The 26,998-nt window shown below is 42.5% G+C and overlaps 2 protein-coding genes and 1 long non-coding RNA gene across 3 annotated transcripts; all 3 read right to left on the reverse strand.

Annotated features, from left to right (window-relative positions):
- Positions 1 to 1,336: 1,336 nt before the first annotated feature.
- Positions 1,337 to 2,135, reverse strand: LOC146610268 (uncharacterized). The gene is made up of 4 exons (XR_014905022.1): positions 2,104 to 2,135; positions 1,985 to 2,011; positions 1,745 to 1,767; positions 1,337 to 1,649 (listed from the first exon to the last, which is right to left on the reverse strand). It is a non-coding gene; the product is annotated as an uncharacterized LOC146610268 (long non-coding RNA).
- A 2,235-nt stretch (positions 2,136 to 4,370) lies between these two features.
- On the reverse strand, positions 4,371 to 9,647 carry pa2g4b (proliferation-associated 2G4, b). The gene is made up of 13 exons (XM_085344016.1): positions 9,500 to 9,647; positions 8,278 to 8,406; positions 8,074 to 8,179; positions 7,902 to 7,971; positions 7,708 to 7,800; positions 7,558 to 7,621; positions 7,393 to 7,471; positions 7,233 to 7,311; positions 7,005 to 7,138; positions 6,796 to 6,890; positions 5,606 to 5,733; positions 5,372 to 5,425; positions 4,371 to 5,281 (listed from the first exon to the last, which is right to left on the reverse strand). Exons 1-13 carry the CDS (start codon positions 9,585 to 9,587, stop codon positions 5,222 to 5,224), a joined length of 1,179 nt encoding a protein of 392 aa, XP_085200142.1. The 5' UTR covers positions 9,588 to 9,647; the 3' UTR covers positions 4,371 to 5,221.
- Positions 9,648 to 11,066: 1,419 nt separating this feature from the next.
- erbb3b (erb-b2 receptor tyrosine kinase 3b) lies at positions 11,067 to 24,361 on the reverse strand. Its single transcript, XM_085343881.1, has 28 exons — positions 24,064 to 24,361; positions 22,576 to 22,730; positions 22,278 to 22,464; positions 21,641 to 21,766; positions 21,486 to 21,548; positions 21,202 to 21,320; positions 20,440 to 20,581; positions 19,546 to 19,659; positions 19,338 to 19,455; positions 19,172 to 19,245; positions 18,661 to 18,751; positions 17,060 to 17,262; positions 16,789 to 16,921; positions 16,600 to 16,693; positions 15,877 to 16,034; positions 15,708 to 15,764; positions 15,334 to 15,475; positions 15,112 to 15,234; positions 14,931 to 15,029; positions 14,617 to 14,802; positions 14,377 to 14,532; positions 14,178 to 14,253; positions 13,893 to 14,039; positions 13,428 to 13,525; positions 13,161 to 13,337; positions 13,010 to 13,081; positions 12,472 to 12,763; positions 11,067 to 12,343 (listed from the first exon to the last, which is right to left on the reverse strand). The coding sequence occupies exons 1-28, from the start codon at positions 24,137 to 24,139 to the stop codon at positions 11,439 to 11,441; spliced, it is 4,383 nt and encodes a 1,460-aa protein (XP_085200007.1). The 5' UTR covers positions 24,140 to 24,361; the 3' UTR covers positions 11,067 to 11,438.
- Between the last annotated feature and the right edge of the window lie 2,637 nt (positions 24,362 to 26,998).

Consider the following 26,998-nt stretch of genomic DNA (forward strand, 5'->3'; position numbering starts at 1 on the left):
TCGTCAAATCTCATCTTTATTGGGGGAAAGAGCTTTACCTCCCTACAATTTTGTGATCAGGACTGTAAGCAGTGAGTGCTTCTCCAATTACATTTACTCCATACTATTGTCATTTGCATTCTCCAGCAATGGCCTCATTATACTTCACCTTGTAGCCAAGGAGAGAATGAATTGATGGACCGGCTTCAAGGGTAAAAACATTACAGACATATTTCACAAGCTTGTCCTTTGAGTCAGCTTTGTCTAAAGGTTAAAACATTCACACACCCACCCACTTAAATCATGGTTTCTGGACAGCATCTAAAATGATTTACTTTCTATTTTATTTATCTGTAGCTTTGCATTACAGGCCTGTCTGTAAGCAAGTCAGGTCCCTAGATATGGACCTGCCACATGATCTGAACTGCAAAACTGAGAAGAAAGTCATTCTAGAAGCACGGCCCTCATCATCTTGAACATCCCCAGGCACTTATTTCAGTGGCCACTGGGTAAAAAGTGCATGTACAGAGTCACGTGTCACATCTTTTAAAAATCCTTTCAGTTGTTTAAAATCTATTTTGCTTCAATAAGGTTTTAAAATAATTTCCAGAGTTGTACTTCTGTCCCTGTCTTTGCTGTTGCAAAATCTTCCATACATTTCCATTCTGCATTCTGAGCGCCACCTCTCTTATGTCATAGCTTTAGAACCACTAAGTGAGGATATTAATATCTAACTGCAAGTGACTTATTTCTCTTACTCGTGAAAATATTAGAATTAGAGGAGATAAAATTCAAATATCTTTGTTAGATCAGTTGTCTTGTTATTCATAGACAAACACATATATACAGGATCCTCAGGTTTTAAAGAGTGATGACAGACATATTTACAAAGAAATTTAAATTTTTGATAAATTTGCCCAAGCACTAGAAAAATCCCACCACTTTCTATATATAACCTCTTTTTACCTACATTATCTTAACCCCCACCATTCTCATATGGTTAAGTTCAGGCTGGATTTTAGCTTCTTTTTTTTTTTTTTTTAAATGTTCTCAGTTTGAAGGTTTCTATTTGGCAAAATCTAATAAGGAAAATGTCTATATAAAAAGGGGGGTAGATGTGAACCTAGCACACTTCGTTCCCACTTTTAATGCCGGTCCCAAACCTTAAAATGCACAAGCAATGCTCCAAAGTATGAAACATTAGTAAGGAGGTCATATGGTATTAAGATGCCTTGCCATACTGTACTTGAATACTACAGGTTGATCAGTCAGTGCAGTTTATAGGTTTACTGACTTAGTTCCCCTTTGAAAAGATTGCTTAAATATAAAGAAAGAACATTATTCAAGTCTTCTTTTTTAACCAAAACCTTTAATCACAGTATAAACAAAAACATATGACAAAAGCTGAGGAGTTAAGAACAAAGAGTTCAGAATGTCCCAGAGGAAAAGCTGTCGTCCAGCAGATGTTCAATCACAGCTCCAAGCGTGAGCCGGCAGCTGCTGCCTCTGGTAGAAGTGGATGCTCCAGGTCTCAGACTTGACTTGGGAGGGTCCTGGGTCTCCAGCTGTGCTCACCCATCCCGTTGTTGTCGGCATGTGACGTCACAGCCATGGCGGAGAGCACGGTTCACTTGGACCTCTGCCTCATCTTTCTCCTTTTGCGCTTCAGCCTGTACAGAAGACGTCACAAAGTTCAGTCACACTTCAGGTGCTATAAAAAAGTAAATATATAAACGGGTGTGAATGCAAAAGGGATAACTCTTACCTGCGCATGCGCTTCTTTCGCCACTACGGAAAAGAGACAATGTTCAATTAGCTATAACACATTCATAGAAATTGGCCAAAATATTTCATAATGGGCTGCAGCTGCCAACATCTGTTTAAGCAGGACTTTAAATTCTGATGGCTATGCTAACCGTCAAACTGCACAAGCTTGCTGACTAGCTAACAAATGTAGCCCCGCTGGGAAGTGTATTTATCCCACACAGAGACACCAAACACCAACCTTAGCTCTCATGTCGACGAGGGGACGCTGCAAACAGAAAGAAAATGTTACGGATACTTTCGATTGATTTCATATTAAGACGATTAACTTGGATTCTTACACCGACTATTCCCACTCACCGATCGCTAAGGAATCGTCTCCACGAAGGACGTCATAACGTTGAGACGTCCGATTTATATGGCCTCCTACGTCATTCTCAATGGACGCCAGCGAGACGTGGGAAATTGAGTTTTCAAGATGGCAACGCTCTTCAAATGATTTTATTATTGGACCATTTATTTTTAAATAATACTTACACACCGCGCATGTGCGAGAGATCGCATCAAATCTTACTTATAATAGACTCACTCCCACCTCTCCACCCGTCCACGATATTCCTACATTTAAACTCTCTGCCACTGAACGTACCTTCCCCCTTTTCTCCTCCGTCTTTCCCAACAGTAGCATATTTTCCTCCTACAACCTGCTGCTTTATTGCGCTGGTAGGCATAATTGGAAAACCTTGCCTTGGTTGATCCAGTATGGAGATCTCATTCTTGAGGATTTACAGATTTTTATGTGCAGTCACTGGAAGGTTTGTTCTTTCTCCTGCAGATCGATCAAATGGATCTGTATCTGCTCCTTTGTACATGGAGGAACAGGTGTACTGCCAGATCTCTTCAAAATGACCTCCACTGGGCTACTTACACCGGTCAAAAGTTTTAGAACACCCCAATCTTTCCATTTTTTAATTGAAAATTATGGAGTTTAATGTCTCATTGCACTCTGAAATGAAAGTATAGCACAAATAAGCAACTGGACTGAAAAACGATATCATGGAATAAATTTATAAACCAAAGTATAATCTAAACTTTTGACTCATCAAAGTAGCCACCTTTGGCAGATATAACAGCTGAAGCTGCCATAAACGTGTTCAGTTCATCCCAAACCAGCTCGATAACATATCACGGAAGCTGTTAACTCTCAGAAACTTGTCCTCTGATTCATTTGGGGTTTTGGGTTTGCCAGACCTCTTCCTCTGTCAGTTTGCCCCAGTTTCTGAGTGACTTTTGATGGTAAAGGAAACTGTACTCATTGACACGTTGACTTTCTTTGCAATTTCTCTGCAGGAAAGACCTACATTTGTAAGTGTCATGATGGTCTGTCTCTCTTCCATTGTTAATTGCCTTTTTCTTGCCAATTCTGTAGCAACACACTAATTTCTGCAGTACAATACTGTTCAACTGATCACGAGGTACCGCAGTGTTTTTCACAGAGTTTTATGCAGACAGAGGGGGTTTGTAAGAAATCCAGAAAATGTGGAACCCCTGCAGGAATTTGTAGCACCAGCCTTCAAGGCTTTATCAAACTCCATTGCTGCAGAACAGCTTTACATTGTTATCCTATTTTGTGTTACCTGAAAAAGGCCTTTTTGTATAATTCTGAATTGTACATTTTCAATTTTGGGTAACATTACCTTTTTTAACCTCTGGCAGTTCACCACTTACCTTTGTACCATTTTAAGCTATCAGTGGACTTGAACGACTTGAATTGCAATAAATAACTGGAGGGTAGTGTGTGTATACTCCATGAAGAGGCATAGGAGTTCTGTGCCCGGACCCCAGCACTATGGAGTCACCAGAACTGCCCGTTCACTTCACATATGAAACACTTGAGCATGTGTGACAGGCATGAAAGAGTCTGCCTGCGACATCATCAAGCATGACCAGTTTGGTAGAGGGTCAGAGGGTGATAGTGTGAAAAGGCATCCTTGGAAGGTTGCACAAACGTCCACATGCTAATCTGTACCAAACTCAGGCTTCTGTTGTTCCAGTCGCAGTAATCCTCCTGGTATAGGGTAAGACCCAGCCTCACAGTTCTTGGATGACGAAGTCACTGGAAGTTCACATATTCAGATCCAAGTCTAGGACATAAGGCCCAGGACACCATCTGCTGTCTCAAGAGGAGCATATCTAGGTGTTAACATAGTGCACACAGGCACATGGGGCCACACACTCCTGAGCATCATTATAGGAGTGACTTTGAATCCAGCCCTCAAAGACGTGGAGATTCTCTCGACAAATTACACAATATATACCAGTAAAGATATTCAGCTTGTATATTTGATCCATCAAAATTAAATGTGATTAAATTGTTCCCTCAACTTTTTCATGCAGCTACTGTGAACCAAACACAAGATCTCTCAATCATGTGGGCATAATTTAATCCCGATCCTCCAGCATGGCCAGTGGCTCGCGTCCCAACCCTCTGGGATCAGACCCTCGATAAAGAAGATGGAATAATGAGCAGAACTACTCAGAGCGGTTGTCCATTAACCTTCTTAAAATGTAAAAACAATCTTTTATTCATGAATACACCAAAACAGAACGCACACAAATGATGTCAGGTGGTTTTTTAATGTTTCCAAAAATAGTCTCTAAAAGTGGGATTTGTTTTACAAAAGCATCCATATATTTAACAGGTATGGACTTCTTATGTAAACACAGACTGTCAGACTCAGTGGTGAACCCTTGGCAGGAGTTAAGACCATCCACAACCGAGGAAAAGAAATCAATTTGTTTTTACTGGTTAGATGTGGGAGGTCCTAAATGTTGACTTTAGAAACTGTTAGGAGTAACTTATAGCAGAGGCTTACGAGCGTACAGTGGAGCACAAACCAAGCAAGAGCGGTATAAATGCTGCAATTAAACTGAACGATGGGGGATGATGTGATGAATCGGGACAGACGTCCACATTTATGCCCACGACAAGTTAAACTCATGACAGAGGCGTGGCTTCACTTCAAAGACCTCATATCTTAATGTCACACAATTACACTGACGCAGTGCTGTGCAGTCGCCATCCTTGGCTGCTCGGTCGAACTCTTTTTATTTTCCACATCTTTCACTACAGTTGGAGAATGAATGGAAGGCTCAAGGTCAGTCAAATGGTGGCATTTTCCAGTGAGAATATGCCCTTGACCAAAATATCCTCTCTGGTAGCAGACCACTGTTAAGAGAATAAGGATGTCTCAAAGGCAGTAAAATTTACTAGAGATATAAGTGTGTGTTTTGTATGAGAGAGTGTGTTCTAGTGGGAGTGACAGATTTAAGGAGCAGCATCATCCCAAACTGACATCAGTTAGACTCAGAGGTATTTGCAGCAGTTTGCCCACAAGTGCCTCACACAGCTGGGACAGAAGGATTCGTGACGTCTGTTCTTTGGATCATGTCTGTCACAATTTATTGGAGCATCGATTTATTCTGCGGCCTCGGTCTCCATCGGCTGTCCTGTTGCATTCTCCACTGTCTTTGAAGCCTTTTTTTTAAAAGAAAGGATCGACGTTAGAGCAGAAACTTGTCAACAGCATTAAAGTGAGATACAGAATCACAGCGTCCTGGATCTCACCTTCTTTTTCTTCTTCTTCTGAGTCTTACGGCTGGCTGAGCTTTGAAGTAAAGCCTTTAGTGGGAGAGGGAGGAGTAGACAAATATGACTTTCACAACCCGATGAGCTACAGCATTAAATACATCAACACATAATGGTTTTGCAAGTGCGAAGTCAGCTAACAGGCGAGACACAGCAGTCCCATTAGTCTAATCGTCCTCAGGAGGAGGACTGTGTATTAAAACCATGTATTACCTTCAGCTCTGGGTCCTCCACCTCGTGCTCAGACTTGTAGAGTTCTGGCTCAAAGAGGCTGTTGGTGATCCGCAGAGGTCCGTTGGCCATGAGCAGCACGGTGAACTTAAACTGGGCAACGAACTCGCCTGAACACAGAGGGTTCACAGTTATAGAAGTAGTAGTAGACACCTCCACAGTTCCTGTTTTTCCATCATTGTTTGTCAACAGAGACATCTAGTGGCCAAAGAAGGTTGTTTTTTTTTCATTTTTGATGTGCGACAGAAGAGTGAAAGGGACGGCTTACAAGATGATAGTGAGACCGATACGGTTTGGAGATGGTGGCACTAACAAAAAGACAGGAGGCTGAACTGGAGGTGGATGCTGAGACTTTCATTGGACGTGATCGAGACGGGCAGGATTAGATGTGATTAGATCAGCTTAGGTCGAGCAATTTGGAGGCAAAGTGAGAGAGGCAAGGCTGACATGGTTGGGACGAACAGGAGCGAAGATCACAGAGAATATTCATAGATGTAGTGAGGGAGGAGGGTTGGCGGGACAGAAGGATGACAGTGACAGGATGAGATGGAGGTGGGAGAACTATTGTGGAGACGGGCAAAATCGGTCAACAAGATCTATGCAGAGAAACTTAAAAGTCATAACAAGGCTTCCTTTACCTAACACACTAAAAGACTGTTAAACTATGGCCTGTTGTCCCTATACTGCAGAGAGTCTATCACTCGGAGCTGACCAGCCAGTATGCAGCCACCTGGACCTCAGTTTCTCCCGCTGCACTCAGACATGTAACGGTGAAGGCCGTGAAGTGGAGGGCCCGACTGCTGCAAGAAGGGCTGCACAGTCAACACTCATGCTCGTCTATGCCTACCTCCAAAGCAAGTCCTTCCACTTTTTGTCTCTCCATTTATGTCTCTTTTTAAAAATGTTATCATTTACTTTAACTGCAACAGCAAGTTTTTATTACGTGTTGGATTAGAGACGTATTGCTAGTGCTAAGTTTGCAAGAAAAAAGTTGCACACCCCTTTGAAATACCAGGAATTCTGACTGGATTATTATGATACTGGGTCAGAATAAGACATGAACCCAATCAGGCTAAACAAATAACAGCTGCATGTTTTCACGTGTCGTCGCTGAACACGTCGACCGACCACTTATAGTGCACGCTCACTCCTAAATACACAGTGGTGCTCACCCTCTTTCTCTTGCAGTACAGTGAAGGGCTGCACCAGCTCATGTTTGGCACACTCCACCACCCCCAACCTGGCCTTTGCTTCATCCTCAAACGCTCTGAAGACAATGGAAAGAAAAATAAGTGGATGAAGGTGCAAACCAATTTCTGTAATAATAAAATGAAAAGGCAGAAATACAAGAAATCTCTAAACTGGGGTTAAAAGATGCTACCTCAGAGTGAAAGGCATGGTATCGAAGCGTCTCTCCATCTCGCTGAAGAATGTCCGAGACGTCTTCATCTTCAAGCCGTACACCTTGTTGGGGTCTCGTTTGTAAACTGTGGTCCTTTGACCTCCATCCTTTGCCTTATTTAAATAAATAAATTAACAAATTCTTCATACTGAGCGGAAAAAACCCCCCCAAACTAAACAGTTGACCATACACTTCAATCCTTCTCACCTTTCCCTCTCCGGTGCTGACGAGCACATCCACTGCGTATACTTCATGCACCTCAAACTCGGCCTTCTCGTGGTCCTTTCTGCAAATACCACACAACGAGGTGAGCTACTGGTCAAAGACTACACATCGACCACTATACGCACCAGCTGACAGAACTCACTTTTGCTGGTCCGATGGATTCTGGATGATCGTTTTCTCCCCGTCGATTACGTGCTGTTTGAGCTGATGAGAGAGCATGCCTGCGGACATTCAAAAACTAAAATGAGTCAAGTGGCCCAAAATCACATCTAGAAACCGAAACCAAAGAGTGTTCACAAACACTCACCCTCAATGGGGGAGCACTTGAATGACTTTGCAATCTTGTTCCAGGCTTCCGTGACCTGCGTGTTCTGATGAAAAACAAACAGCGGTGATTATGAGAAGAGGTCTAAACGGCTATCTGGTCACACAGATCTGGTCAGTGGGAGAGCTTTACCTGGTTTCCTGGCTTGACGAGGCGGAGAGCGGCTTCAGCACAGAGGTGAGCTGCCTTAATGACGTCCGCCTTACGTCCTGTCAGTGGGTTGTCCTGCAGAGACACGAGAGGTAAGTTAAAGACCTAAAGACCTATTGGGATTATTGGAGGAAATCAAGCATTTGATTGCTACAGGGCGGGTGTATTCCTCATACCTTGGTCACGCCGACAATGAAGCTGTGAGCCACGTTTGAGATGAAGCCGTCGACGTGCACACCGAGATCACTGCACGCAAACAGGAGGTGGTTAAATTTCGGCTTAGTTTATGTTTTCAGTGCTTTTTTCCCACCTTGCCGTAGGATGGGGAGCATAAAATCAGAAGCTTACATTTTGACAAGATCGCCATCCTTCAGTATGACTTCAGGATCACTCTTCAGAGGGGAGAAATGGCACACGCAGTTGTTAACAGAAACGCATGTAGGAAAAGCGATACCTGGGAAGGAAAGAGAGTGAATGAGGGAGTGCTGAGTCAGATTGGCGAATAATGAAAAGCCCAAAAGAAAGAAAGAGCAAGAGAAAGAAAAAAAATACCTTTCTTCATTTCCTTTTCCCTCTTGAAGATCTTTCCAGTTTCTGCCACAATGAAGGCATCTCCCTTTTCGCACAGGCTGAGCACGGAGACGCCAGTTTTAGCTGCCTCTACTACAGCCTTCAGAGCTTCTGCAGGGCAAGAGATAAGAGAGCCATTAAACTGGTTAATATGGTGTTTAAATAACAGACGGCAGACAAGTGCCTGAAATACTCTTTTCATCATTACTTTAATTGCTGATTAATCCTGGGTCAATCAGCTGTTTAGGCCCACCAAACGTTTAGAATTAGCAGGAGAGACAGTGCTCCTCTTGTCATCAGAGGGCACAGATAAACCCATTTCACATTTGCTGTGAGATTAACGTTTGACAGACTGCCTGACAGCTGTGGGTCTGCCCAAATCTGCGCATTGACGAGAGTGAATTAGGTGTCTTAAATCAAGATCAGCTTATCATACATAAATCATAATAAGGACATGCTGCCACTGATGTAAAGGACCAGCATATCATGTGATCTCGTGCATCATACAGAGAAGGGCTGGGGATGAAAAACACCCAGTCTCTGTATTAAAAAAAGGATCGTGAACAAATGCTTTTTTCTTCTTTTTTTCCCAACATCAGGTATGTTGATAAATGTTAATGTCTGACAGGCAGCCTAGAATTAAAGCACAATTAATAGTGCCACAGAGAAAGTCGGTTTAAACGGTCTCTGCTTACGCCAGTTATTACCTTTAATTACATCGTATTAGTCAATCAGGTCACCAGCAAAGTTAAATTAAACTTAATTTGTACGGATCTGAATTCACTGCACACATGCGTTTAAATGTGAGCTGCCTTATTTTGAACCCTTGCGTGTCATTTGTACTTGCCATTGTTATCTGTTAACGTTAGCAGTTACCGCTAGCTAACGCCTGATAGCCAGCTAGCCCAGCCACATAGCTTCCTAGCTTACCGGTGTGCTGCTGTGACAGCTACATGGCGCTAAACGTGTGCGGATAGCTTTGAAAAGAAATCTGGGCGTAAATGATCATAAAACCCGTATTTTATTTGTTTATTTAAAAAAAGCCCCCGCTTCCTAATGTGATCTTCTTGTTATCGATGCACTGCTGCGGCACATGGCATAGCTGCTGCCTGCATATGACTAGCTGGCACTGCTAGCTAACATCAGGCACGGCTCTGGTACTTGTAAGAGATCAAAACGCCTCGTTAGCGATGTATTTACTTACGGTTTGCAATCTCGGCGCCCATCTTGTACTTGGTAACCACCAAGTCATCGGCGATGGTTTGCTCCTGCGTCTCATCATCTCCAGACATGTTGGCAGTGTGTCCGCGAACTCGAGAGTAACTTTTCCCCCCGCGGGTCTCAGTCAGGCTCAGGACGGACCACGCTGCTCTGCACACCGGCCCGCCCGACTCCGGCCGACAGCGCACGATCAGCAGATCCCGCCTGCTGCCAAAGACACACTCTGCAGTCAAGATAGTTCACTTCCAGCTCGGTGCATTGGCCGATGGTTGGCGGTTTTGCCAAATTTACTAGCTTGTTCGTTAGCTTTACGTTTAACTTTTTTGGGGGGTTTTTGTTCATATTTTATTCGTTTTTTTAACATAATATTTGTTCACTTTTACTTTACTGCACCCTAATAACATTGTAATAACATGATAATTAGCTCATAAGAGGGATTTAAATTGGGAGATATAACTACTCTGATATATACAGGTTTAATTGGTACATGCACAATACTTTATATTTTTTTTCACATTTTGCTAAGAAAGTGGGAAATGCCGGACTAGAGCAGCGCAGATACTGAAGGACCCGTCCCATCCTGGCAACAAACTGTTCCAACTTCTGCAATCTGGTAGAAGGTTCCGCATCATCCGGGCAAGGACAGAGAGACTCAAGAGGAGCTTCTATCCCCAAGCCATCCGTGCCCTAAACACACACACCCGCCCTCTCACATCCTCTATAATTGACTGAGACAGGACTCTCTTCCAGACACTAAACCAAGGAACAATGTACATTTCAAATTCCTTTAATTTTAAATATGTTTATATTGTCTATTCTGTAAAATAGTCAGATGTCTATTCTTATTAATATACAGAATAATATACAGAACTTTCAGCGCTTGAAAGTAAACATTTGGTATGACCACTGTTATTCTTCAACACAGCTTGAACTCTCTTCATATAATTTCTTTAAATAGTCTTCAGAAATAATTTTTAAGGTTTCTTGAAGGATATTCAAAGCTCTTCTTTGGATGTTGGCTGCCTTTAGTCTCTATCTATCTATCTATCTATCTATCTATCTATCTATCTATCTATCTATCTATCTATCTATCTATCTATCTATCTATCTATCTATCTATCTATCTATCTACACACACGAATACACATTAAGAAAAAAGTTTATCTGAGGAATAAAGTTAAGATTTACATTTTTTATTTCAAGAAAAGCAGGCTCTGAAAAATACGGTGGAAATGAAATATGCCCATTAGTTTCACGGTTTCTCTCGCTACTTGAACAAAAGCGGAAAAATGTGACCGTTGACTCTCACTTCCGTCATCTCTGATCTGCATCTGAAATAAAAGTAGCGCGAGCGCGTCACCAGTGCCGTCTCTTGCCTTTTACGTTTTCTTACGTGTCCCCGGTAAATCTATAGAGTACAGTCTCTTTAACTCTGTCATTTTATTGAATGACTGAGCAATAAAATAAATAAAAAAAATAAAACAACCACAAAAACAACGTTTTATTGTTTTATTATAAAAATGTCAACATAATGTAAAAAAATGCTTCTGTTCACATATAGATGACAAATGGTAGGATAGCTGCAAACTAGTCACTTGAATTTATATAATAATTCATGTTACTATAAGGAGTACCGTAGGGAATCATCTCATGTTACTGCATTCACTGTGATACGAAGGTCACTTAATACATGTTTGAGGACACCCTCCAGTTTGTTGGCTTTGTACCATCTCACAGTTGGTTTTCATGAATTATTATTCACCGAATAAAGAAGTAAGAATCAAAAATATTTTAAATATTCTTCTTCTTCCTGAAAAGAACCCATAAAAAATTGAAAAAAAAAGGTGAACATGAATATGAAACAGCCCACATTTATGACAGCAACTGCAGCAGTTTCTGTGACTCTGTCCCTGGCCGCATTATTAGGTGCGCACAGCATCTGGTTTGAGGAACAGCCTGCTGTGCCAGTAGTCTGGGTTGTCGAATGATGTGTTGCTTGCAGGTTCCCCCACACCAGCGCACACCTTGATGTATTCCCCAATCTCTGTACACCTGCCACTGCCCATCTCCTCACAAATAACCCTCCCCTTTACTGGGAGGTTCTGGTATTCTGTTTCCTTACATCTGCTGGGCACCACCCCAAATCTGTTCATCTCCTCATACTCCTCCACCTTTTCTCCTCCACCTTTCAGCACATCTGGCCTGGGCATGGCCGTACTGCTTAGAGTGGCTTTGTTGTTTGTGTTCTGGGTTTCCTCCTTTTCCTCTTCCTCTTTGTGCTCCTTTTTCAACACCTCCACTGTTTGGTGTATTTCCTGTTCTTCTGCTGCACTCTTTGCAGATGTTTGACTCCCACGTCTCTCTTGTGATGATTCATCTCGTTCTGTAGAGTCAGAGTGCCTGATGTCCATGTATTCATACCTGCCATTCCCTTGGGCTGGCTCTCCTGGGTCATCCACAGCTCTGATATCACTAGTGAAGTCACTAGTGAGCGGCTGTTTCTCTGCAGAGTTTATTCGCTCTTCTGCAGTTCCTTCACAAGCCTCATGAAGTGGATTCCTCCTTACAGCTGAGTCTGGTGGCAGAGTTTCTTCGTGTGCTATGTCCTCTATGGGTAACAGAGCCATGAATGTTGGGGAGGGTAAGGGTGGGGTTTTGCAGCAAATCCCCACAGTGGGGTCGTCTTCCTGTCTTGAAACGCTGCTGGCCAAACGAGGAGGAGTGCTCTCCTCTGTGTTCATGATTTCATATTCCTGGGTGGGATTTATCACCATGAAAAGAGGCCTTGAGTTTCTTTGGCCAGAATGAGAAATTCTGGAGATTTGAACTGTGATAGGGTGCAAAGAAGGAAGAAGATTAGGAAAGACGCTTTGGTTAAATACATGATTTAACTATTTGAACCAAAATGTAACAAAACAACAAGGCACTGTTCCTATTTTACTGCTCATAATTTACCTCTTTCTGGTGTACTAGGTGAGCCAGGTAGGACATAGCCATAGCTGTCCACCTCCTCCTCTTCCTCTGCCGTCCACACCTTGTACGAGGGTGGACTGGAGGCTGTTGAAAGTTTTCTCTGTTGGCTGATCGGTACACGACGATTACTCCTCTCTGAGCCAATCCTGGCCCTGTGAAGACTCGCCGTCCGTAAGCCTTCTTCATGCACCTCTGCCTCTCTGCCACTCCCCCTGACCTCTAACCTCTCAGGCAGAGTCCGGACTGAGCTCAGACGAGACCTGTGAAACCACAGCTGGGACAGAAAAGCAAAGAGGGATGGATAGTTTGTTACTTCCTGAGGAGGGAGAGAGGTATGAAGGTATGTAGGAGTGCAGGTAGGTAGGTATATCTTGTTGACCTGCTGGCCGTGACACCAGTAACATACTCATTCAAAGTGAAGTTCTTTGGAAATGAAGCTAATCATATCAACTTTGAGCAAATCAGAAATCAGGAATGTGTCTTTGCATTTATTCGTGTGAAAGTTTGTTTTTGTAAAAACCTGGCGGAAGCTGTCTGCTGGGCTCGTGGTCATTGGCAGGTATCCTATATTTCCAGGCTGATATGAGCCACTCTGCAAAAAAAAAATTGGTGTGCTGATTCTGCAATTATCCTGTAACAACAGTGCAGAAATCCAGGATGTCCTTCTTTACCCTGCATGAATTAATCCGAGAACGAGAAACACTCCACGACGGCGAGTTCTGAAGAGGAGGTGTAGCCAAACCTTCCTCCAGTCCCTCCTCATCTTGGTCTTCTAAACCTGGATCCAGAAGTCCTCGCTCTGACTCCCTTCGATGGGTTGCATCTGGGACAGGTTCTTCTCCTTCCAGCTGCAGGGTAATCAGGAATAACAGGCACTAAGATTAAAGACTATATTTCAGAACTAAAAGTTGTAAAATGAGTAGCCATCATAGTCTCACCTTGATGACAAGGTATCTCGGTGGGTCCCTCGCCATGCGAGTGAAGTCACTGGCCAGTTCTTTGAAGGTGGGCCTTATGTTTTCATCAATCATCCAGCCTAAACATAACAAGAAAAACACCAATTTTTATCATGTATCAGAATGTATTTGTGAATAATACCTGAATAAATGGTAAATATAGTTCTCTTCTACTTTAATCACTTAACTTGATTACTCAAAACACTTTTTACTACAAGCCAATCACACACATTCATACAAGCACTCTTATTATTTTTTTTATATCTAAGCACCTTGTTTAACATCCCTGCACACTCTTACACTTCAGTTGCATCATGGGTAATTCAGGGTTCACTATCTTGCGCTGGGATACTTCGACATGGAGACTGAAATAGTCTGCTCTACTTCCTGAGATATATGTGTGTGCGAGTATGTGAGAGAGAGAGAGAGGCTAATGTTTTGACTAACATTTCACCATGACCATGTACACGTCTATAGTGCAGATGTGGGGCTGTGACAGACGTTCGCCCTTCTCCAGCAGACCCGGCACTTCCTGAGGTGACACGGATGCATATGGCTCTGCCCCAAATGACATCATCTCCCACACTGTCACCCCTGTCCAGGAAAAGAGGACAATTTAAATGCTCCACGCCAAAATTCACAGACAGTGACGTTTCAAGAGGAAGGTTAATTTATTAGTGCATACACCACAAACAGACACACACACACACACACACACTGACATCCTCTTACCATAACTCCAGACGTCACTCTGATGAGTATATCTTCGAAACAAGATGCTTTCGAGTGCCATCCATTTTATTGGCGTCTGAATAAACAGAAAAAAATGCAGACACTCAAATTGGTTTGTGTTTGATTGCATTACTGGAAGAGACAATAAAAGCTGTTTAACAATTCAGTGTGTATCGCAAGCTCAATGACTCACAACAACCTTTGTGTCTGTGTAGACGTATTTCTTGTCATCAGGGTAAAGGAGGTCTGCTACGCCGTAGTCGGAGATCTGGACCTGATAGTCATTTTTCAGTAAGATGTTGCGTGCAGCCAGATTCCTGTGGACCATGCAGTGCTCTTCCAGATAGTACATGCCCTGAGAAACAGATGTGTAGTCCTTGTAGTCACAGATTATTAATATATTTGCATGGAAAAGCAAATTAAAAAAAACTGTCCTCACCTTTGCAATCTGCACACACCAGTTGAGCAGGAGCTGGGGATCCAGGCTGTTCTTCTTTTGCCTGATGTGCTCCAGCAGCGAACCTTGTGAACTGAGCTGGGTCACCAGTTGCAGACTGGCACCTGGGCAGATGCCCAGCAGCCTAACGATGTAAGGGTGGTCCAAGCTGCCCATGGAGAGCATATGCTACACAACAAACAATGCAATGATAATGTGATTACTGGGCATCTTTTGGCATATGATAAAAGACAGGCATTCAATCTTTACATTAACTTCTGTGTGTGATGTTAAACCTTATTTCAGAGGAGACTCACATCAGTAATCTCAGTGAAAGTCTGTCGGCCTGAGCTATCCTGGATTGTCTTAATGGCCACGGGTATTTTTACCGTCTCTCCTTCTGGAGTCCAAAAGCCCTTAAAAACAAATTAAATGTAGAGCTGCACACAAATCTGTGGATAATCAGTGAAAGTCTAACAAATCCAGGCCAATTAGTACCTTGTGCACAGTGCCAAAAACACCCACGCCAAGGGCTTTGACTTTTTTCAGCTCTGAGGGCCTCAGAAGGCGGGCATGAACCTTGGTGCCTTTCTCTCCAGGATCCAGCAGCTCAAAGCTCTGCTACAAACAGACCAGTTATTCCAAGGGGATTTTCATCATCATAGCAAATGCAGTTAAATCAGTCCAGAAGATATAGTTGGGTGTTTTGTAAAGTCTCACCTCTCCGCTCTCCAGGTACCTCCTCATAGCCCTCTTGCGACGGATGGCAAGTCCTCTGTGGTAAAGCATGCCCAGGAAAAATAACACCAGGCAGAAGATTAAGCCAGCTGGGACACCCAAGGCTATGCCTGTGATCTGACCACTGCAGAGAGAGAAATAACAGAGTGAGCACATCAGCTAAAAAGAAAAGATTTTATGTCATGATAACCCAGCTTACGTTTGGGGAAACTGAAAATTACCCTTTTAGAAATAAAGTTTTCGAGTTCAAATATTTTTTTTGTTATAACAGTGGAATGATTTGTGATTTAGATTTGCAGTACACTGCAATACAAATTGCAGTGTACTTATGTTCACCAGCAGGAGGAAACACTAACCTACTAACTGCCAGTCTGGCTGTCTCTAAACAGTCCATTAATCCTGGGCCAATGCATCTGAAAAATGAAAGACAAAGTTTTCTTTATTATGCAGAGATTCAACAACCTAATTGGGACACTTCACTTTGGGGAAACGTGGGCATATAGACTTTTTTAAGTCCAGTCTCACCCCTGTGTGCAGTTGTGGTGACACGGTTGACAATGACCCTTCCTGTCGGGGTATTTGAAAATGAGTCCCTTCTGTCCATCATTTATCCCAGTGGGACAAGAGGACATGCAGAAAGGACCATCTTGAAAACTGGCACAAGCCACGCAGTCATCTGAACCCTACCAATGAGAGAGAGAAAGGAGGATCATAAATAGAGACTATGTGAGATAAACTCTGCTAGAGTGACAATGAACCAGAAATGAACCACAACAGTGATGCCACCAATATACGAGGTATCACAAAGCCCTATAAGAATACAATGTATACGAAAATAAAGAAAAAAAAAATACAATAATCACATGTTTGTTTAGAAGTATGCAGAAGAGCATTCCTGAATGCACTACAGCAGCAGAAGACCGCACCAGGTGCCACTCCTGTCAGCTGAGAACAAGAAACTGAGGCTGCAATTGTCATCAAAATTGGACAATAGAAGATTCAAAAGAAGATTGCCTGGTCTAATGAGTGCTGATCTCTGCTACGACATTCGGATGGTAGGATTTGAATTTGGTATAAACCAACCAACCTGACACTGGTAATGTGTAGAGTGGAAGTAGAGAGTCTCTAAGTACCTTTCTTGTTTCATCTTGATTTTAACAAATTTACTGCTTATCTATTTTATGTAAATAATCATAAATATAAACTACTGGGCTACAGTGTCACTGGATTATCAAAGCTAGTGATTACCAGTCCAGTGCAGGTGACTTTCCCACTCTGAGTCTTGCATTCTGGGTGACAGGCGGTACACTCGCCATCAGGACCTGCAAATTCCCTTGGTGCCCTGCAGGAATATTATCCAAGAAGCCAAACAAAATATTACATATACGTTCAACATACACACATGAATCACGAGAATGTAAACTCACAACCACTGACCCGTTGTAAAAATTACAGCTGTGCACACATGTGCCGTCTCGGCTGTAGTTCCTACAGGAAAGACACTGTTCAGGCCCTGGGCCCCAGCATCCTGCATCTGAACATAGCGGATCACACACGTGGCCTTCTGCAACTACATCACAAAACTGTGTAAGAACAGCACTGATTACTTGCTTACAACATACAACACAATAGTGAATTCTGAGTTTAATATGCTCAAAATATAACATTTAGAATATAGTGAAGGTTATCTGTTAGTCCATCAGCTCACCACACTCTGCCAATGGCTTGTTGTTGCTGAGGTTGTTGCCTCGAACTCGGCGGCCCCTGAACAGCTTCGTCCAGTTTACAGTGTGGTGGTAGCAGAGATTGCTGTTCAGACTGATGTACATGCTGCCGTCACTGATTTCTTTCAGAGAGCGCAGACCCAGTGAGGTAAGAGTGGGGACGCGCATGACCGTCAGAGAAAAATGGCTTTCGTTGGAGGGTTGGAGGATGAAGAGGGGAGAAAAGGATGATTCAAATGGAAAAACATCAGATTGTCTGTAACAGATTATGTTGTAGTTCCAAGTAGTTAGGTAATGCATTCAGTCTCACAATGAACCTGTTGAAGGTTTCTTCCCCTTAAAAAGGAGTTTTTCCTTCCCACTGTTGCCAAGTGCTTACTCACAGGGTTCATCTGGTAGCTGAGGCTTTCTTTGTTTGTAGTCTTTACCTTACAATATAAAGTGCCTTGAGGCAATTGGTGTTGTGATCTGGAGCCTTATAAATAAATGAGTAATTCAACAGACAGTCCTATAGATAGATATTAGTCTGAGTAAGACGAATGCCTGCATGGTTTAAGAGTAATATATTTCCCTTACACACAAACATAGTTAGTCCCTCATTTTGGGTCATACTTAATAAAAAGTCAATTTTATAATTCTTAGTCAAACTCTGTTTTAGAAAGCTAAGATTATCCGGGGCACAACATAACAGGCAACCTGACAAAGAATGAATGACAGCAGAGCACAGAAATACACACGAGGATGATGAGGGAAATGGAAACGCAGGGGAACACAGCTGATACAAATGAGCATGATGCCACAGGTGAAGCAAAACTAAACACACTGAACATGGAACACAAGACTTTCAAAATAAAACAGGAAACTTGGAGACGTTAACTGGAACATCCAAGCTTGACACCAGACAGCGAGAGAGAGGAAAACATAACCATAGTGGACACGAGAAAGAGGAAACTAGACACCACTGGCTGCAGAAACATACATGGATACACATGACAGACAGGGGAGACATGAAGCAGAACATGGGGAGGACACGTAAACAGGTGAGGGACACATGCACATTAACACAGACACACAGAGAGGGACACAGAGGAGAGAGACACAAGGAGAGTATACATGACAAATGGGGGAGATGACGGGAGACAAAGACATCAATGAAACATATAAAGGGTGAGGGAGACTTAAACACAGGGGACTGGACAGACTCACACACTGAAGACAGGACACCAAAGCCAACATAGTGGGGAAGACACAGACATGGGAAGAACCTAGACAGAGGAGAGCTAAATAGGGAATTTCTAATTCCCTATTTAGTCCCTAATTTAATCCCTAATTTCCTTCGGGATTAATAAAGTATTCTGATTCTGATTCTGAATTAGAACTCAATATCAACAGAACTGACTAAAGCTTAAATTTTACAAACAGGAACATCATAATACAAAAGGGCATGAAACTCAAAATGCTCGGTCAAATGACCCAGCCCATAACGCCAAATCACACATTTGAATCCATCAGCTGTTGTGATAAAAGCATCCTGCTCTGGCCTCTCACTGACACGTGCACGGTATAATCTGCAGTCTAGTCTTACTTGTAGAGCGTCCTCCCTTGAATGGTAGTGAGGCTCGAAAAAACAGACAGGTCATTCAGCTCTTTGGGCCAGGACTGGACGTTTAAAAAGTCTGAGAATAAAACACAGTGATTATATTAAGGATGATAGAAAATGACACTGTGCATAACACATCGCAGATAATTTGGATATTTGTTTTCCCCCAAAGGAGAGCATATATCATTTGATGGATACAACCTTTGTGTGCGTTATCAAGGGATAGAAGACAGCCTCATATGTGACAAGAAAAGCAAGCAGTTTAATGTTAATTGTGACTGTCACCTCACAGAAGTTTAAATGGATAGTTTACCCCAAATCAAACATGATTATGCTTTGATAATCGAGAGAAAGGAGACATCTTTGCAACCAGTATTTCCAAAGGCAGCTCACACCAAACATGGATGAATAGCACTACAGGTCCAGGCAGGAAACATGCATACTTGATTGTGAAATTTAATATAAAAAGCGGTCAACTGTTAACACGTAAGCACACCTGTTATTTCCCTGACTGTGCGGAACACTTCCAGCTTTTTGGCATCCAGTGGTGGGATGTTTCTAAAATCATCTCTGTGAAGATAAAAGACAGAAAAATACTATAAACATACCAAGTGTACGGCACCATACCCTGAGACGCTTTACTCATACATACTGACAGTTACCCCATAATCCCCGTGACCAGGAAGTGAAGGCTGCCCTGAATCTTGGTGCAGTTGATGAAGCTGTTGATGTTGCTCGAGTCCACAGTCTGCCTGTCTTCAGCACCAGTGCCTTCACACACTAAAGGGATGACCAGAAACAATCACATCTGACTACTGAGATATAATCTTGGTGGAAGAAGTGAAAAATCGCATTTGTATTCATTTCAACCTTTTGGGCAAAGTCCGCTGCAGAGCTCACACTTCCTCTGGCCTTCTTTCTCCACCTCCATCTTGTCTGACGGACAGGCGCTCACGCAGGAGCTACCATCCACCACAAAATGAGCTGTGAGGAGGAGGAAGAAAAGAAAAACACAGGGAATATGTTTTATTATACACATGCAGAGGAGCAAATAAAATAAAACGATTCACGATACGACTCTAACATTCTTAAAGCCTACCACCAGCTTTTACCAGCTTTGCTCTATTCTCTATGTCTCCTATCCACCCTGGACTCCTCCCTGACAATATGGGACACACATGAACACACCAGATCCAACACAACACCTGAAAACCTCTGTTTCCTGGTTAGAGTTGCTGTACCTGTCCCATGTTGTGTTTAGTTTTTGGCTTTGTTACATTTTCTGTCTTACCCTTTAACATTAACTAGCATTATGTTAGATCTGATACTATATATCAGTGCTGACTGCAGCTTCATGAACAGGCTCAGTGTGTAGTATATGAAAGTTTTCCACTTGTGAATAATCTTTCTCGTCGTAGAATGATTGACTTGTTTGGAAGTGGCCTTACAAGTGGCCTAGTTTTCATAAATGTGGTCATGCTTGCTAATGACTAATTAATGGCAGTGAATTAATTAATCCTTCCTTAATCTTTTTTCTCTTTATCCTTTTGGAAACAGAAAGAGTGCACTTTATTTTTCACATGCTGCTTGTGCATTTTGGCACAGTGTAATATGTCATGTGTTGTTGTTAATGTGAGGTTGTTGTTAGCCTGTCATGGACCAGATGATTTTTATCATTACAACCTGAAGCTTAAAACCTTAGAACTGAAAGAGAAAAAGTAACAAGAAAACTTTTAGACTTGTAAACACATGCAGGCCACTCACTGGGGCACTGAGACACACAGATGGATCCGTATTGGTATTTGGCATTAGGGTTGGTTTCCATTTGAAACGTCTGCTTGTTATAGATCAGAGCCCGGGGACACTGCGGCACACAGGCTCCGGAGTCATTGAAATGACGACATGCCTTTACAGGAACACACACACAGAAAGAAGAGAATCAAAATGAAATACTAAAAGCCCAAAGGTGAAGCTGCTGAAGTACATCACAATTCAAAAGACATTCATGGCCCGCAGAGGCTGAATCATACAGATTTTGGTTATAAATTACTTTTCTTCTAATGTCACCAAGAGGTCAAGAATTTTGTTTTTGAATACTGTGGATAATTTTTTTATGGCATGCTGTTATATTATGTGCAACTACTTCCAAATTTAACTTGATGTTAAACCTAATTTCATCAAAGTAAGGTTGTGCGAGCCACAAGCATGAATATAAACTCCAGTACAAGAATGTGCTTGCATGAACTATTGTATTTACAAGCTACATCACATGGCAACAATTAAAGGCAGACTGAGCATCCATACCACAGAAGAACAAAGGAAACAAAGGATTAGTTTCCCTTAAACTCTGGAAAACCTGTTCAAGATTTAGAATTGGGCCCAGGAAGTAAGGAAATATTCCCAGCATGAGACACAGGAATTTAGACTTAAATCCTCCATGCAATTAACAAAAAATAAAATAAAAATAAAGCCATTTTCTTGTTTCATCAGCAAACCTCTCCAAAGACAAAAAGATAATTCACTTACAAAACAGTCCACATCTTGGGGGCCTTTACATCCTGCTGCACACTCTATGTGACAGCAGTCCCTCGGGCTTGTGCCAAAGCAGCGGCTGTTACACTGTGGAGCGCACACCGTCTTAGTCACTAAAACACACAGGAGAGACGAGTTCATCAGAAGTCACATAAATGTGTATGCGTGTTGGATCTTTGTGTGCGTGTCTGTCTCCGGGTATTTCTGTGTAGCTTTGAAGAGATATAATGAGGTGAAGTGAAGAGGAGGCAAAGGAAAAACAAAACGTGGGCGCTCACAGATCTGGCATTGCTTTTCGTTTGGTCCCCAGCAATAATCTCCGCAAGATTTATGGCATGGGCCTAAAAAAGAGAGACATAGAAAGATAAGTGCTTCTTATAAAAAGAGATGATTTAGAGATGAATTGGAATACGTATAGCAGACCAGTAGTGACCTTTCTTTCCATTGTATTTGATATCAATAGGAGCGCTGCTGTCCCGGACAATATCCTGCCAGAAGATCCAGGGACCATAACTCAGGTATTTGTTATTGATAATCTGCACCCCTCCCTCCAGAATCTCTGTGAAAACATTAGTGAAACATAACGCAAGCTAGACAGAGAAAACGGTTCAGCAGATATATCAGGATCAGAGGCGAATCAAAATATACACTTTAAAAAACAGTATGAGGATAATTTTTTTCATGGGGTTTTTTAAGCCTCCAAGAAAATACTAAAAAAGTTTGAAAGAATTAGACAATAAAACCAATAAAAGATGCAGAATTTGGAACAAGGTAAAAGGAATGATCTCTCAGGTCATTTCATTTCAGTTTTATTTATGCAGCACCAGTTCCCATGACATTCATGCCTATCTTGAGTGGATGTAAACTTCTGACCACAGCTGTATGTGATGGAAGGGACTTCCAGTAGGACCAGGCTTGACCTGAGATGTTGAGTTTAATTGTTCCATTTTATGTAATGCACCACTCCCCACTGTCACAAACGCCTTGGGTTTCAGAAAGCATTTTCTTTTACAGAACAAACATTGAACGTTTTCTTTCTCTAATATCTGTTTTTCTGTTGTTCGTCTAACCCGTCAGGTTTGCGAGTCCCAGCTGCTGTAGGCCGTTGGAGCCGTCCTTGGGGTAGTTGAGGAAGATCGATAGAGCAAAACGTCTTTCATACAGGCTGTTTCCTCTGATGACGCGCAGTTGGCCCAGAGGAATCTCTTGAAAGTGGTTCATAGCAATAAGGACATAGCCAGTCACCTCACGGATTCTCTAGAGTGAAGAAGACCATTAATATAAGAGGCTACTTCTCCAATATGCTCTCCACTTTTTAACGCTTTTTCCAAATGTAACGACTGGAGAGTAAGGAAACATGACATTTACCTTGAGGAAGGAGAAGTCCCAGTTACTCTCAATCTGTGTGATCTCCAGGTTTCCCATTACAATCTCACAGCCATAATACCGGTTTCTAATCAGATTGTACTGGTTCTCCTGAGAGCCTGTGGAACTGAGTCCATTCTGCGTCCCTGGACACACTTCTAACACAGATAGGGAATAAAGATGAAAATGAACGTAAATAACACTGGGAAAGTGAGTACTGTGGGCTGTGTTGTGTCTGTGGTATTTATAGGGTTGGTGACTCTCCCTGGTGCTGTGTTCATGCCTGTGCTGGCTACAGATTTTGATGTGAAGCAGAGAGAAACAGGCAGGCTGTTACCCGCTTACATGGAGCAGTCCAGGCCTGGGGCTGATGAAGAGGAGGTCAGGGGGGTCAGAAGAGAGAGTGACTTTTTCTTTTTTTAATTTTCCCTCAGATAAAGTGCTTCGTTGTTGTAAAGCTATAAATGTGGACAGTGTGTCTCAGTGAGTGATGAGTGCTGCAGTGACAGACAGTGCTTCTGTGTATGCGTGTGCATGTGCGTCTGCAAGCCGCGCATTGCTGAGATCATACCAAAAGACAATGGGCCGTGTGTGAACGGGACTCTCTGGCAGAGGGAAGGGAAATATCGTGAACGGAAGGTGACATACACACCATCTCTGAGTGCCCAGCAAAAAAACTGAGGAACTGGTCCTTTAATGTGCAAATGTTAGCCACCTGCAGCACTCGCTCAACACGAGTCATATCTCTTGTCTTCGTTATGAACACATAACACACAGCTATAGGACCCTGAAGACTGCTGCATAATAACAATGGAAAGTTACATGCTGACAAAGGACTGTTGCCTAATGCACATTCATACATGGCAATTTTAAGCAAACACTGGCCCTGAAATATTCAGCTAATCTGGGAGGACTCAATAATATTTAACTCATACTTGGGATAACTCAAAAACAGGCATTAGTACTTAAATTATTTGTTAATATTTTGTATTTATATGAAGCATAGCACATTCATGAAAGGGCTCAGTGATCGGAAATTAGTAAGTAAACAAAAGCTCCTGACAGGAAAGAAAAACAGTGTGATTGTCTGACAGCTATCGCAAAGGGAGATCTGAATGTTGGCAAAGATTGCACATTAATGTCGTTGTAACTGCAGAAAACCACATTAAATTTTATCAGAAAGAATTTACTGACAGCGTGACAATCAGTTAATGGTAAATAGAAGTTCTTAAAGTGAACCTTTGCTGTTCTCTGCAGATTTTTAAAGTGCACTGCAAGGGCCTGGATCATAACAATAAAAAAGCTTTTAAGAAAGAGTGGTCTGCTGTGAACCAAACAAAGAGAGGCTGAGGTTTATCAGTTTATACTAGACATCTTTAAGTACAGTTAATTCTATTCTATTGCTATAATTTGTCTGGTAATTTCGGTATTGTCTAAATTTCACGAGATCCAAACTAAGAAAGGATTTCAGATATAGAATCACGTCCTCACCTTCATGCGTTTGGGATGATGTTCGAAGCCTCCAAGACAAAATCACTCCCAGTAAAATGACTCGCCACTGCTCCATGCTGATGTCCAGCCTGTTCACGGAGATCTCTGCATATCAAAGCGGTTTAGGTAGTCCTCCGAAGAGCCAATATGTATTTCAGGGGGAAAAAATCGACTAAAGAATATACAGTAATGGGGGTATAAAAGTAAAAAAAAGTGTCTATTAAAGGGAAAATCAGATCAAGTCAAAGTGAAGGACAAGTGCAACTCCTTCAAACCACCTAATAAGAGCGCAAACATCCCTCAGACTACTTGCAAAACTGAAAACAGTGAACAAGTTGTAGTTTATTGTGATGAGGGAATTTCCCTCCCAGATGGGGACGTGTGATTGGCCAACATCCCGACCAATCAGCGGTTTGTCCGTCATTTCGAGCTGAAGCCTCGGTTGTTACACTAAAGCAAAGAATTCTGCTAAATTTATGAAGCCCTCGAGAAACGACAGACTCAATAGCACTGACAGAAATCTTTAAACGTTACAAACACCCCCACCTAAAACATTATAATAACAAAAAAGCTGAATGACATACGAGCCAGTGAGACAGACAAGTACAGGTCGTTCAGTGCAGCAAATAGCTGATTTTGGATGTGAATATTTGCCGTGTGCAGCAGTTTGAACACCAGTTATTTTTGTTTCATGCTGTCAGCAGTGGAAGCAGCGTTTCGGTCCCCCACCCAGTAAGAGCCCAGCGCTCTGAGTGGCCGCACTGTTTCCCCCGTAAAGAGCAGTATTGTCCCCGCAGCCCTGTCAACTGGTTAATCACCTCTTTGATGCGTGTGGAGCAGCCTGCCACAATGGCCACATTGTCAGACAGTCAAGTGACTTCTGAACCCAAAACAAGAACATGCTTAATTTGAGAAAATGGCCTCGGAGCAGACAAGATTCCTGAACACGGAGCTGCGGGTGAAAACGGGCCACTAATGGATGGAAATCATTAACCGCTTCTGACAGATGTACTGTTAATCTTATTTTTGAATGCGGCAGGGAGGGAGAGCCGAACAATCCGCAGTTTGTTTGCAAGCATCCATGTGCAGGAAATGGGAAGAATGGTGAGATTGAGATGAACTTGGATTTTAATGTTCGTCTCAACAACCTGATGGTAAAAGACGCCAAGAAATAACACCACAGCTCGGTTTATGTGTCCAGTAATTAATGTCTCTGTTGTTCATCTGCCTGGACTCAGGAGTCTCAAATGCCCCACTCCAGCCTCTTTTTCTGTCCAGCAGGAGGAGCCAGAGTCTGACACTTGGGCATCCGAATTCACAGCTGCTACAGGGCCCTGTGATGGATAGACTCGTTTGCACATGGATGGCTATTTTTACACACTGTTTATTGGACATTTGATCCAATCTCTAATTTCTTCTAATAAAATAAGGAGCCTTTAATCCAGTCAGTCACTGAATAATGGAAAACTTTGGGGGAAAAAAACACCATTGCCCAAAAACTGTTGGAAGAAATCTTGAAGACTGAGTCAGTTGTTTTGTTTCATAAACAGCAATGTGAAACTTTCCTGTTGCCGAGTAAAACGGTGTAAAGTGTAAGATTGTCACCAGATGCACTTTTTTTTGTGTGTGTTCATTTTTCACATGAGAGTTTCTCTGTTTGCCCCGTCAAGAAAAAATAGCTGCCTATAGTATTTACAGAGCTTGGCACTTTCACAACGCCACCATGGTGTCAGTCTCTGTGTCAGCCCTGGTGGCCCTGTCCCTTCCAAGGGGAACTGTGAGGGGTGCCTGCTGTGGCCTTTTGCAGTTGCCACTCCCTTCAGAGATTGATGAATTGATTGTGGGGCTGCTGCCAGTGTGTCTGTGCCCTGGGCGAAGGTGTCCCGGTTACGAGTGGGAATCCCAGCTATGGCATCCGCCCTGGGGCCACTATTGTAGCGGTCCTGCAGGGGGCCAAGGGGGCTGGTGGCCCCGGGAGCAGCTCCGACTCACATACTGCTGTCACACCCTTGGAGACACAGCAGCACTCTCCCCTACATGGACCTCTGATTGGCTCAGACAAAATGACTCTCTGTGAAGTGCAGCAATTCCACAGGCAAACTACCTGATTGTGCCAAACTTCTCCTGATAATAGCAGTTAATAAAGGACAAAAGAAAGGCTGTGTAGAGCCAGATCCCACAGTTGTGTAATATGTGCTGTTAGTCTGATTTTAGTCTTAGCTGATGACTGGTACGGTAAACAGTTTACTGAGTTAAAACTATTCTCGATCAGCTCCCACTTCATGTAAAAAAAAGAAAAGAGTCTAACTCACATTTAGAGTTTTGACCTTCATTGTTCAGGGTGATACATGCGTCGTCAGGGACGTCAAAGCTGTTTCCCATTAATCTGCTGAAAATGAGGCTCACCTTAAATCAAAGTTCAACATGTGTAGGCATAAGAGGATATTGTGACATCACAACCAGTTTGGAGGCCAGATGTGCAACTTAAAACCTCCGGAGCACACATGAAATCGATTGACTTTCCATTGAACATATATGTGTTGAGGCAACAGTTAGAGTTTTAAAATATTTCACTGTTTATTATGGATTCATCAATGAAGGAGAAGTACGGTTAGGTCAATAATGTGTTGTGCAAAGAGTTTTTGTAGCGTTGCCTCTGTACACCGCCACAGATTTGAAATCCAACAGTCAAGATGTGACTGACGTGCACACACGCCTGCTCCTATAGCGTGGGCTTGATCTGGTTAGATGCTGTGAAGCTGTTTTTCTTAACCATAGAAATAATTCTGCCATCATGTACTCCAGTTGTCCTCTCTGGTTTTTCAGGCCTGTTGGGAGCTGCTGACTTGATCACTGCATTTATACTTCTTAAGAATGTTGTTTCGGCCATTCCTAATTATTTTATTATCGCTTTTATTTATTTGGCTTTTTCAAC

This window comes from Diplotaxodon limnothrissa, linkage group LG20 (genome assembly GCF_057381915.1).
Source record: "Diplotaxodon limnothrissa isolate DT_005_m linkage group LG20, D_limnothrissa_male_GT1.1, whole genome shotgun sequence".
Classification (NCBI taxonomy): domain Eukaryota; kingdom Metazoa; phylum Chordata; class Actinopteri; order Cichliformes; family Cichlidae; genus Diplotaxodon; species Diplotaxodon limnothrissa.